General features: G+C 36.7%; 1 protein-coding gene across 3 annotated transcripts in view; it reads left to right on the top strand.

Moving 5' to 3' along the window:
- The window catches only part of LOC122494308 (cadherin-8), a 364626-nt gene that overhangs the window by 215080 nt on the left and 135080 nt on the right, over window positions 1-14466 (top strand). For all 3 annotated transcript variants that reach the window (XM_043599374.1, XM_043599373.1, XM_043599372.1), the window contains one exon: window positions 9518-9654. In XM_043599374.1, coding sequence (XP_043455309.1) covers window positions 9518-9654 — 137 coding nt within the window. The remainder of the gene's footprint in view (window positions 1-9517; window positions 9655-14466) is intronic.

Genomic DNA, 14466 nt, shown 5'->3' with positions numbered 1-14466 from the left:
TGTCAGATACTATGGTCAGAATTTTATACTTACTATCTCAGTAACTTTATGACTGAGGAAGAATGTGTATTATCTTAATTTTACAACCATAGACATTTAGAGTCAGGACAATTTCTATGGGCTACTCCAGTCATTTATATAGAGGATTAAGTAAGAATTTAATACGTGGGGTTACCAGAGAAGCTGAAAATTAGGAAGACCACAATAAATACATTAAATATATTACTCAATCTTAATTCTGGGTATGGTCCTATGGTCCAGACTGATACATAATGAGTACTTTTTTTTTTTTTTAATTTCACGCCATCTCTGTTTTATTGTTAATGTAGCCTCATTAACTTTCAGTATCCTTTCATATAAAGAAAAGTCATTATTGGCATGATTGGAAGCTCCCAGAAGACATTTAACAGAGTTAAAGAATGTTCTCCACTTTTAGATTTCCCCTGAGAAGAGGAAAAGGCTGTGAGCCTCTCATAAGGGTATTTCTTCAATATTCTTCCACCTCCTTTAGTTCCCACATCCAAACAATTACCATGTTATGTTTATTTTACTTTCTAAGCTCAAGCACCATCATCTCTAATGTGAGTAGTTGCAAAAGTCCCATTTGCCAGTCTCGTATGCCTTGATATTCACACAGCTGCCAAAATGATCATTAACTCAGTTTAGAGCTGTGTGTTGACCAATAGGTTAGCCACTGGTCACACGTGGATCTTTGAATTGGAATAGAATTACTTTAAACTTCATAAAATACACATTTCTGTTCCTCAGTTATACTTGCAGGATTTCACGGGCTAAACAGCCACATGTAGCTAGGGGTCACCATATTGGATGGCTCAGAGCATATTTCTACATCACAAAAAGATCTACGAAATTCAGCTGTGTTTTAGATCATATCACTCTCCTTCTGTATTTTTTCAAGTGGCTTCCCATTTCCTACAGGTGAAAAAAAATCCTTCATACAGTTTCCAAGGTCTTTCATGATGTATTCCCTGAGGCCCTTCCCCTGTTGAGTCTTGAACTTCAACCACACCATCCTCTGTTAAGGTCTTCAAGCACACTATTCCTAACTCAGACTTTTCGTATTTGCTTCTTCTTTTGATGTGAAGATTTTTGTAATATTTTATGTATCTCAGCCCTTTTCTTTTTTTCTTCATGAACCTATGACTGTAAGTTTTGAAAAAACTTATTTACTTTCATTGTCTTTCTTTACCTATAGACTCAGTGACATGAGAACGAGGCCATGTAAGGGCCAAGATAGAAGAAAGGGTGGGAAAGAAAAGACAGAATTCTCATCTGTCAGACCTGAGCTCTCCCCACACTAATCTAGTCCTTTAATTTTATAGTTTCCTAAACAAATCCAAACTCTCAAGATTTTCTGTGTGCATTTTTTTTTATGCTGAGGATGCTGTCCTTACATATTTCACCTGGAAAAATCCTGCTCATTCTTCCTGTCCTTAAAGAGATACTATATCCTCTTAGTGTCATCTCTGGCCACCCCTCCCCCTTTCCCAGGCACATTTGGACTTACTGCGATGTGACTTCATTACGGAGCTTGCTACTTTTCATTGTAAACAATGCAAAGGTCACACCAGTACATCTAAGAGGAGAGTCTCTATTCAAACATTTAGCTTCTTCCCTAAAAGAAGTAGCCACTAAAACTTTACTGAAATTAAAAAAAAACATAAAAATAAAAACTTATATTTAATACCTTCATATTGTATAAAAATGTATTCTACTTTTTTCATGTATTTGCTATAATATCATATTTAGAATTTTGAGTTATGAATGATTATTTCGATGACTCAGGGATAAAATTAGAATTTCTCCAAAGACATTATGTAAATATGGAAGAATTAACCATGAATCAAATTTACCTGAGATTTACTTTAAGTAATTCTCTTTTTTGTTGTTGTTTGTGTTTTGGTTCTGCAGCTACAGAAAGTTACACATGAGACTATGGCTTTAGGCTGCTATTTTCCCAAGGTATAAGTGGGATAAACTATAAAACAAAACGCATGCTCAAAAAATGGAACCTCATATGAACTGACAGAATTGAAATCTGAGATTTCTATACTTGACCCTAAATAAAGTAAAAGATACCTGAGATTGATTGGGTTGGGTGGATCCGCTTCACTCTTTAGGTGAAAACAGTAAGTCAAAATACTACAACATTATGTCTGTCTCCATATGGACACCAAAAAACCAGAATCTTTCAAATATTCTGTTGTTGTTACTTAAAAATACCTAGATATTTGGCAGAGTGTATTCTAGAAATAATGATAAATACTCAGTGTAAAACCATTTTTAAAAAGTGTGAGGAAATTTAAAATTTTTATGTTTTTATATATTTTTGAGAGAGAGAGAGAGAGAGAGAGAGAGAGAGAATGAGTAGGGGAAGGGGAGAGAGGGAGGGAGGGAGGGGAATATACAGAAATACAGAATCTGAAGCAGGCTCCAGGCTTTGAGCTGTCAGAACAGAGCCCGTGCGGGGCTGGAACTCACAAGCCGTGAGATCATGACCTGAGCCAAAGTCATATGCTTAACCAACTGAGCCACCCAGGGGCCCCAAAAAGTGTGAGGAAATTTAGAATGTGTTATCTAATTTCAGATTCACCTAATCTTTAAAAGAAGGCAATCATATTGTTCTCATTTTTAGATGAAGAAAGTGAGTATTGCTTATATAAATTGGCTTAGTAGAGAAGTTAAGAACGGGAGGGCCATTCCCTGGAAAAATCATCACGTGTTTCACAAATATTATAGTGGCAGGTCGCCTGGGTAGCTCAGTGGGTTGAGTGTCCAGGTCATGATCTCGCAGTACACGAGTTCAAGCCCCGCGTCAGGCTCTGTGCTGACAGCTCAGAGCCTGGAGCCTGCTTCAGATTTTCTGTCTTCCTCTCTCTGCCCCTTACCCGCTCACACTCTTTCTCTCTCTCTCTCTCTCAAAAGTAAACAAACATTTAAAAAATAATAAAAAAACTAAATATTATAGTGAAAGAATATAGTCCAGAATAACTTTTTTAAGACACTTATCAGTTTATCTGATTGCTAATATAATTAGTGTAGCTGGTTTTTCACACTGCACAATTAAACCTGCACATTTGGCTCATGTTGCACTGAAGTCATTGGGAGTGAAAAGAAAAGTCTCCTTGACTTTAGGAACTTAGTTCTAAAAGTCCTGAAAGTGTTCTTAACATTGTTATAGACCAAGAAGCGGTAAACTGAATAGGGGATAGAGGTTCACTGTACATAGTGTTAGGGGTGGGATGGGGAAGAGGAGGTGGGAGATGCTTTAAATGGATATGCACCTATAATACTTGCATATTGAAAACAAAATACACATACACATGTGGAATTTTGCGCCACAAGCTGGTATGAAATATAAATAGTTGAGCTGTGTTAGTTGAGGAAACATATTACATGTTTCAGGTAAACATTGTTATTTAATATCAGTGGTGGCAGCAATGCAGAATAGGGTGCCTTTTCCCAGCACAGTGATATCCAGTGGTCTATCTGGATCTACTCTCAGCCGCTGCACCAATGGTATCTTCTTATATTTACTTCTCTCTGTAAGCTACTCTTAATTGGGCAAACTGGTGACATCAATTTGTGTTCATGGTCAGAATGATGTATGTTAAAGTAGAGTCTCCAAACAAGGTGCTATGCATCTAGGTAGGAATTTTCTTGCCTCTATAGCTTTAATTTCACAAAGTAAGATGATGAAGCTTTCACCATTTACTTCTAAGACATACTACTATAGGTTACAGAAACAGTAGTATTGAAGCAAACCAGGAAATTTGTTAGAATAAAATGAGAGAGTTTACACAGGGCTTCTAAAACATATTCATTGTACTCGATGGAGAATGTGTATTTCCAAAACTTCCGTCATTAGAATTGGTGTTAACATGACCCAAGGAGCCCATTTTGTCACATGCCACTTCCCACTGTGTTGATAAGAATTCTTTTCCTTCTTACTGTGGCAGGAAGATGGCTCTCCAAAGTATATTCTGTTCTTCTCAGAACGAGATCTTTTCTCTAACACATTTTAAGTAATTCTGCATAGGAACAGCAAATCCAATACATGCAAATTTTAAGAAATTAGAGTGGAGACTTGAATACTGGAGATACAGATCCTATGACTTTTAAGATACAAATTAGAAGGCATTGAACTTTTCGGTAGATTTAGGAACCAAAATAATTCTTTCTTATTTTTTATTTCTTTCCTGTCCCATTTATTGCTTTCCCTTGTATTTATTTCTTTAGCACCCTATTTCACATATAATCATAACCTATGCTTGATACATGTTTGTGCATCTTGCCTACAACCAGTCATTGAGTAACTACAGTGCAAAATCTAACCAATGTGATATTGTAATATATGAATCAAAAATGTCCCCTTGTCCTAAAAAAGTGAAAGTCTGGCAAATGTTTAGCTACAGAAAATGGAACATCCGTAAGGAAAAGAATGACTCAGAAGCCTTGAAGAGGGATCTGTATGGATGAGGTGTGTGCTGAGAAACCCAGTATAGCCTTTCATGTCATCACTCAGAGTCTGTGCTCCATGGAGGTACTCAGACTAGCAGGTAGTTTGAAAGAGGTGAAGATGGGAATAGACAAATATTACCAAGGGTTTTGCAATATCTTTCTAGTGTCATTTGTGAAGTTCTGTCATTCCTAAGACTACTAAAAGATGTGAATGATAGCCCTTATTTATATATTTCCATTTCTAGAAATTTATGTCCACAGTTACTCTAGGCTTGAAGGCATCTCTTACAGATTGAAAAACTGGCTCATCATTTATTTTATTACTCATTTATTTATTTGCCTAATGTGAGTCATGTATCAACTCATTTACTGCAAAGCACCACTCTGTGAAGAAGATATTCTCTCCTATTTATAGACAAGACTGTGAGATTATGAATAGTACATGATTTCAGGGAGATTCCACTGAAGGTTCTCTGGTTTCTCTGATTATACTTCTCTGTGCTGCTATTCAGAAAGACACTGGGAATCCCAGAAGACAGAGTGGCTTAAGGATCTACTTCCCAGGTATCTAGCTCCAATCATGACATTCTGAGAATTTACACAGTACACTGGATCCTAATATTCCAGTCGTTACTCCAGGTTTGTTTTCTTAACCCATTCTGTTTTTCTTTGAAATGATTTTCTGTTAACTGACTTAAGGAAAGAGCCTATAGTAGAGTTTCGTGTTTAAGTATTGCCCTTTATTGCTGCTGTTGTAGCTGTATGACAGAGTGGCATGAGAGGGAGGGGAGGGGAGGATGCGAGGCAATGCAGTGGATGGTGGCAGCTTAGAGGACTGGAGGAAAGCAAGGTGAGCCTTTGCAGCTAGAGATGCAGTGCTGTGGCTCTCGTGTGTGTGCTTGGGGTGGGGGTGGGTGGTGGCCTGAGTGTCTTCTGAGAACATTCCTAAACATGGCATGCTTTCAGTTTTTAAATGGAATCTTTAGTTGTGGAATAAGTTTTAAAAATATGTTAAAATGCAATCAGTTTTAACTATGGTTAAGAAAGATCATGTTACTCAACAGTAATACAAAATTGAATGTGTTCACTAAATCTGTGGACCCGCAGTGGTGACTTCACGAGACAGAGATTTTGGTCAGAAAAGTTGGTGGAAAAATAAACATCTGAAATGGTGCCAGACATGCCGGTTTCATTCCCCATTCCCCCACACTTGCTTTTCCTTCTCAGCTTTATTTTTAATCACTTAAACTGGCATCCTCTATGTTTCCTTCTACGGATAGGAAAATCCAGATGAACTTGTTGAGGGACAGAGAACCAAGGAGTGAAATGGATGCTACCTTGGGCCTGAGAAGGGACTAGGGAATCATCAGGAGAAACTTATTATCATGTCCAGATAAGTAATGATAAGATTACAGATTTTTAAATAATAGATTTACTGAGCAATTATTATGTGTCAGGCACGCTGGTAAGTGCTTTGTATGCAGTACCTCATTTAAAACTCACAAAACCCATTATAATTCCCAATTTACACATTAAGTAACAAAGACCCAGATAGACTAATAGCATGAGTAAATCACATCTATGTAAATGGTGAAATTAAGCCATGAACTGAGGCAGTCAGACTGGGACCCATGTTCTTTACAATGAGATTATTATTTTTTTAAGTTTTTTTCATTTATTTTGAGACAGCATGAGCAGGGGAGGGGCAGAGAGAGAGGGAGAGAGAGAATCCCAGGCAGGCTCTGTGCCATCAGCAGGTAGAGCCTGATGTGGGGCTTGATCTCACGAACAGCAAGATTATGACCTGAGCAGAGATCAAGAGTCAGATGCTTAACCGACTGAGCCACCCAGGTGCCCCACGATGAGATTATTAATGCATATGGAGCCTATGGTCTGGGACTCTCCTGGTAGTCTTAATGTAAACAACCAGAAACTCAGGCCATGCCCTTAAACAACAGAGCAGAAAAAAGTTTGCTAGAAAACAAAAGTGGATTAAAAACCTATCAGGAGGTCTATAAAGAAGATGGGAGATGGAGAATTCTTATTCCCTGGCTTTCCAGCGAGGTCTAACCCCTTGTCATCTGATTTAATAAATCATATTTCTTTAGATATATTTCAATATATGGAATTATATATATATTATAATACTATATATACTATAAAATACTATATTTTATATAATATATAATAGTATATATTATATTAGGATGTATATATACACACATATATATGTATATATATGTATATATATATATGCACACATATATATGTATATATATATGTGTATATATATATACACACATATACACACACACGTATATATAGGCATTTGTAAGATGTTAAATCAGTGTGTTCTAAAATAAGAAAAATAATCACAATTTTGGGTTCAGAAAAATTGAGTGCAAAGGTGTCATTCAATGATGTCACTATCATACAAATGATAGTAGAGTCTTGATCCCTGATACTTAGTGGGCAGCACACACGTATTGACAAAGTATGCCACACTTATCATCTCCTCTAGTCCTTGCAAGAATCCTATTATCCAGTATTAATATCACCCCTACTTTATATATCAATAAGGTAAGCCCTTCCTTTAGCTGGTGCACACATAGACTTCAGAGTGAATCAAATATGAATATTCATTCTGGTTCTGCTGTTCACTAGTTATGTTGCTTAAAATGTCCTCTAAGGGTTTCATTTTTCCCTTCTTCATTCTATAAGAAACCAAAGAGAAGGGACACCTGAGTGGCTCCATAGGTTAAGCATCCAACTCTTGATTTCAGCTCAGGTCATGATCTCATGGTTCGTGAGTTTGAGTCCCATGTTGGTCTCTGTGCTGACCATATGCAACATGCTGGGATTCTCTCTCTCTTCTCTCTTTGCTCCTCCCCTGCACTCGCTGGCTGTGCTCTCTCTCTCTCAAACAAACAAACAAACAAACAAAAAGAAACTGAAGATTAGAAGACAGAAGAAGGAAGGAGCATCTAGCACTGTGCTTGGTCCACATTTGGTGTTTAATGCATGCTTGTTGACAATGTTGAATCAGGACTTCTAGGATGTTTAGCAGTTCTTGGGAGCCTTTATCATAAAGTCAACCAGGCAGATGTGTGAAATATCTACATAGGCAGCAAGGGGCATCTTTAAATAGTTGAGGTAGACTTTAAACTGAATTTAAACAAAGTCATTTTTCCCCCATCAAGTTCCTCCCATTGTGTAATCTTGTAATATTATGACATTCTCACCTGTGATCGTACTAAAGGGCTGTATTTATAGCCTATTTTATAAATTCTTATGACTCACCCCATAAAGTCTGTCATGAACTGGAACTTTAAAAAATGAGAAAAATATCTCTGCCTCTGTTAGAGTTAAGAAACTTAAATGACACCCAAAAGTTTTTCCAGTTTTATGCTATTTATAAACTGCTAAGAAAGGGGCGTTCTCTACCACCTTCTAAGTAGGAAAGTTTATTAAATTTTTGTGCAATCAGACATGGTGATTACGGTGAGGAGGATGATGATAATGATAAACATATCTCTAGCACTTTTAGAACATATCTTTAGAGACTGATTGATGCTTTATTTTTAGTCTGCAACCATATTTGACCAGTGAAAAAATCAAGGCTCAGTGAAGATGAATTATCCCAGAAACAGCAATACATAAATAATAGAGACAGAATAGCCGTCTTCTCATTGCACCCTCGTTGGTGGAGAACAGAGAGAGATCCTGTGTCTACTTCATTTTGTATAAAGCCATTAATCCCATCAGACCTAATCTAACCCTATTTACCCCTCAATGTCCTCATTTCCAAATGCTATCATATTGGGAGTTAGGATGTTAGCCTCTGAATTTGGGGGCAGCACAAACATTCAGTCTACAACACCCTCTTTTCAGTCTCCATTCCATCCTGTTTTAGTTTATTTCACTCTTTATTTATGGGTTAATTTTTCTAACTATGTCTTATGTTCCTTAAGACTTTTATCTTATTGAATTCAACATTCTATAACCAAAACACAGATCTTGGTGTATAAAGAGGATAGCAATAAATGTTGTAAAAATCATAATTACTATATTATCTTGATGCCTAGTATCCCTTAGAAGCAGTTGGTTCTAGATATAAAATACCTTAGTGGCACCTGCATGGTTGAGTCGGTTAAGCTTACAGCTCTTGATCTTGGCTCAGGTCATGATCTCACAGTTCATGGGTTCAAGCCTCACATCGGGATCTGCACTGAGAGCACGGGGCCTGCTTGGGATTCTGTCTCTTCCTCTCTCTATCCCTCCCCCACTCATTCTCTTTCTCTCTCTCAAAATAAATAAAATTTAAACATAATACCTTAATAATGTCTTCTCTGAAGGAGTTTTCTCAAAAGAGGAGCTACTAACCTGTGCACTTAAAATTGTGAATTTTGGAGACTCGAGTGTTATAAAGCTGCTGAAATATCTTTTCTGACTCAAAAATGATTACTAGATAATCAGCCACCATCTTATTTCTATGGAAAGAAACTAACAGGAATCCTAAATATACACTTTACTTGTCAAGAAAACAAAACAACCCAACAGCAGCAATAATATTAACACATACATGTTGTCTAGTGAAATATGGGTTTAACATAAATACACATTTCTTTGAACTGCCGTAAATGACATGCTGCCTAGCACCATCCTGATTTGGGCTTGAGTTTATTGTTTTATGTGATATTTTGTGGCAACTGCTAATTATCATAAGCTGTCCAATAAATGTGATGGATTGTGCAATTAACTCTTCATCAGCATCCGTTTTTGAAGATGCTACCTATTGAAACTGATGGCAGTTTATGACCTCCATGTTGCATAGGTAGCTAATTACTCCTTGGACAATAATTATTAAGTTTCTTGTGCCTCATTCAGTCATTTTATTTTACAAATTATGATGCCACCGAGTTTCCCAATCCATTTGACTTCACAACTATGACTCTCACAGGATTACTAAAGGTCTGCTGTGGAATATATGGATCATATAAACATTGAAGTGATTACAGATGTATCTCTTTTGTAGGTTTTCCATCGACCGGCACACTGACCTGGAGAGACAATTCAACATTAATGCAGATGATGGAAAAATAACGCTGGCAACACCACTTGACAGAGAATTAAGTGTATGGCACAACATAACAATCATTGCTACCGAAATTAGTAAGTGCCTGGGTTTAATTTCTTCCTTGTGTGACTGGGTTCAATTTATGCCTAGTGATCACATGACAAATGGTCCCTGTTTGCATCAGATATTTTGGCATTGGAACTTATATTATTTCTCCCAAGGAGCCTTTGAATGAATTGTCTCAACAAGAAATAACTTGCCCAGTGGTAAATTACCAAAGGTTGCAATATATATGGGAAGGAAATACTCTTATATCCAAATATTCTTATATATATATTATTCAGCCACTAAATAATGATTTGCATATTAAAATATGGAGAAAGAGTTAGTGTGAAAGGGTAGGTAAAAAATAGAACTCAAGTATTGCACACTAGAATTTAAATAAATGGACCGAACATATATACTATTATTCACATATTTAAACCACACACATACATATTCACATATGCAGACAAAATATAGACGGAAACTTCATACTGTCAATGCATATTATTTTGGAGTGATAAAATTATAGATGATATTTTTTTTTAAGAGTTTAATGTATCTTACATGGTACCATAGATTATTTAAAACTGTAACTTCAATATCATTGTTTTCATAAATTACATGTGAAAATGTAAGCTTTTTTTTTTTTTTTAGAGGATGTTCCAGGGTTGTTAAAATAACATGTTAGTCTTTCAGTCAGTTTTTAGTGAGCACAGCTTCTTTGATTGCACATACTGCCGCTATTACTGGGTCTCTAAGCAGTAGCTCTCTGGTGGAATTTTGTGCTACACTGTCTCAGAGAATTTGCACTCTGCCTCATCAATTTTTATTACACAAAAATATGCAAAAGAACATAATATTCATCTTATTTCCAAACAAAATACATTTTGCATATTATCTGATGTCCTTCTTTCGATCAAGGACCTGATAAGGTCTTTACAGTTCACACAGATTCAAGGGAGACAAATTCTTTTTTTTTTTTTTTTTAACGTTTATTTATTTTTGCGACAGAGAAAGACAGAGCATGAACGGGGGAGGGTCAGAGAGAGAGGGAGACACAGAATCTGAAACAAGCTCCAGGCTCTGAGCAGTCAGCACAGAGCCTGACGCGGGGCTCAAACTCACATACCGCGAGATCGTGACCTGAGCCGAAGTCGGACGCTTAACCGACTGAGCCACCCAGGCGCCCCAAGGGAGACAAATTCTTGAATGAGTTGGGAATCTGGGTAAAGAAATAAAAATCAACATTAAGAAAAATTCCTGGGCGTACATACAATATAGTTGTGATACAATATAGATGACAGTTAATGGATGTGGGACCTAAAATCCTCTCTGTACTCTCTCTAAAATTTCCTCTCTGGTTTCTTGTGAAGACAGGGCAAACATCTCTGAGATACACGATTAATTTGTTTGTGCAAATGAGCCATCCATGACATCAGGATGGCACCACTTTTCCTTGTTCTGGGATATGGGAGAAATGTTCCCCATGGAACTTGGTTAAAAAAACAAACAGAACAAAAGTAAACCAACAATAACACTGTGTGGAAAAAGTGAAGATGTAAGAGTGTGGCATATCTGTTTTTTTTATAGCCTCCTTGAATGCAAGCAGAGGACATGCAGTCAGGTTGATAGGTAACTTCAGCCCTACCAAATGGAGGGTTCTGGAGAGAGCATAAACTCTGGAAACTCGAGTAGTATTCTCTTCCTCAGTGTGTTATTGTGGTAGCAGTTACCCTTCGCTAACATTAAGGGATAAAGCAAACCAACGATAGTACTTGGTAACTGGTTCATCAGAAATGTTAACCCCATCTACGCCTGGGTGGCCCAGTTGGTTAAGCCTCTGACTTCAGCTCAGGTCATGATCTCATGGTTCATGGGTTTGAGCCCTGCCTCAGGCTTTGTGCTGACAGCTCGGAGCCTGGAGCCTGCTTCAGATTCTTTCTCCCTCTCTGCCCCTACCTGGCTGGCTCTCTCTCTCTCTCTCTCTCTCTCTTAAAAGTAAATAAACATTAAAAAAAAAAAAAAGAAAGAAATGTTAACCCCATCTAGAGAAAGAAGTACAAACATGAAATTTTCATAATTTACAATGTTGAAGCCACATTATTACCTTAAGCCTCAGAGAAAAACTGTATACAATTTATATTGCTTTAGAGCTTTATAAAAATTCTCTAAAGGATCACAGTTTTCTTTATGCAGGCAGTAATTACTTTTTAAAGAACCTTCTCATATTGAATACAACCAAGTTGAGTTAGCCTTAATTCGTGACACTTTTTTTTTTATAAGATGGATGCCTTTACTTAATATTCATCAAGGAGGTCCTAATTATAAGGATCTATGTTACTCATTCTAAGGAGTAAAAATAAATGAATATACAGAGCAGGTGGTTAAGAAACATTTCAGGGACAATCACGAAACAAAAGACTCGTTTGCAAGGAATTACAGACAAGTAAGAAGACAGACACAAAAGCAGTTGCTGCAAGGAAATAAGCTGCTAACTCTAGGGTGACCAAGTCTGAGATGACATTAATTTGTTCATTTACTCAATAACTATTTATTGAGTCTATACTACTTGCCAAGTGCTCTACTGGTGGCTGGGGATATAGCAGTCAGCAAAAGAGACCAAATCCCTAGTGATCTTGGGGTTTTCCTTCTCATGTCTCCTCGAAGCACCTGGATATGAAAGGGTAAGTTGAAATCTGCTGAGATATCCATACAGAAAGACTGAGGGGTAAGGAAGAAGATGGTGAGTGTTGGGAATTACAAGCAGTTCCCTGTTGATGGTGTGGAAAAGTGCAATGATGGAACTCCTTTAATGAACATACGATTATATTAAAAAAGGGATCATGATAAATATGAAAAAGATAAGTTGTATGTGTACTAGTAAGATAATTAGTTAAGATCATTTTTAAAGCAATATAGTTTATTTTTTAATAAATACAGTATACTCTAATTACAAAAGTATGTCAAAGTTTAGACCAGATAAAACTTTCTTCATGGCTTAAGATAAACCACTCAAACATGTCCCAGATTCAGGTTTACAGTTGGTTCCGTGTAGGGAACAAATACATAATGGCTGTGCCTGTATAAAGACCATTGCCTTGTCTGTGAACATTATACACTTTAAAATATATAACCCCAACTTACATTACTCTATTGAAATAATGAGAGTTATCACTCTCTTTTACTTAATTAAATCTTACCTGGAGATTGAAAAATAAACAAACTACATAGGCATATTTTGACCTATAAGGAAGTTTAATTCAGGAGGTCAAACATCTCAAGAAATGTGGAACTGTTAACTTAGATATCAGTCTGCTTTTCTTGGAATGTTTGCCTGTAACCTTCTTAGCACCAGCAAGAAAGAAAGTACAAAGAGAACTTTAATTTTTGGCTGAAAGATAAAAGCTGAGATGGGCATAAATTTAGGAACTTTAAAGTACAATTAAGCCTTTTATTTCCTAAAACATAAAAAGAAGTATAAATAATAAGATCACAGAAGGCTTCAGAAAAATTAGAACTACATGAAAATGGCTTAAAAACTTGTTTGACTTGGTTTTATTACTTAGCCCATCATGTAATGTTTATCTTCCGAAGCCACAGACCATGTCTTGGGGAAAAAAAAGAAAATTAGAGATTTATTGTATTTGGATGAGTTGAAGATTTAAAACCACCCAGAAAAACAGAACCTTAAAAGTTGAGGTGTTAATAAAGATAAAGAAATACTCTTTCCAGGGAGAACAATTTAAAATGATTCTCAGAATGCCATCTCATCAAAGATTTAAACAAATGAAATTAAGGTAAAAAAAAAATGGATCTTAGGGAAGTCCTTCTCTTATCTCTTAATGAGAATGGAGATGTTGTCCTTTATCCTCTGTCAGATTCACTTAACCAAGGCTGAGATGCTTCATTGTGTATAGTACACAAGTATTTCTGTGGTGATAGATCTAGCTTGCCATCACAATCGACAGGCACCTCTCATTACACGAGCTGGCAGCTAGATGCCCATGTGCTAACAAGAGATTAGACCGGTAGAGCGTGTTTCTGCTACCAGCAATGCCATCGTCTGCAACTAGAGCGCATGGCTGCTATTTACCACAGTGGTGAAGGCTTAAGGTAAATTTAGCTGACTAATTAAACACTGAAAAAGTATTAGGTAAGCCCTATCATGCATTAAATTCTCACAGCACTCTGAGAAAGTAGGTACTGTTAATATAATTGAGCCTTGAACAACACACAGCTTTCTACTGCACAGGCCCACTTAGATGCAGATTTTTTTCCAGTAAATACACTTACAGTACTGTAAATGTATTTTGTCTTCCTTATTTTCTTAATAACATTTTCTTTTCTCTAGCTTACTTTAACGTAAGACTATGGTATATAATACATATAACATAGTAACTACATGTTAATAAACTGTTTATGTTATCAGTAAGACCTCTGGTCAATAGTAGGCTAAATTAATATAGCTTATAGTATATAAATATAATTAAGTTTTTGGAGAGTCAAAAGTTATACACGGAGTTTCAACTGTGCAGATTTGGGGGATTGTTGGCACCCCAAGCCCCAGAATTGTTTAAGGGTCATCTGTATGCTTTTTTCAGACAAGGAAACTCAACACAGTTAAGTAACTTACCCAAAATTTCATAGAGGTCAAGGATTGGGGTAAGAAGGCAAGAATAGTACCCATGCCATTCAACTGCAGATGATATGTTCTTAGGTGCCTTCTATGGAAGAAACCTCTGTTAAGTCTTCTTTCATCGTCTGGCTTAAATTGAGCTTCTGACATTGCCTAGCATTTGCCAAAGCAAGTGAGTGAAGTATTTCCTCTATGCCAAGCAGAAGGGTGCCCAGACAGGGGTTCA

The sequence above is a fragment of the Prionailurus bengalensis genome, chromosome E2 (genome assembly GCF_016509475.1).
Source record: "Prionailurus bengalensis isolate Pbe53 chromosome E2, Fcat_Pben_1.1_paternal_pri, whole genome shotgun sequence".
NCBI classification, from domain to species: domain Eukaryota; kingdom Metazoa; phylum Chordata; class Mammalia; order Carnivora; family Felidae; genus Prionailurus; species Prionailurus bengalensis.
The sequence above is the reverse complement of the archived record's forward strand: the minus strand, read 5'-3'. Positions and strand labels throughout refer to the sequence as shown.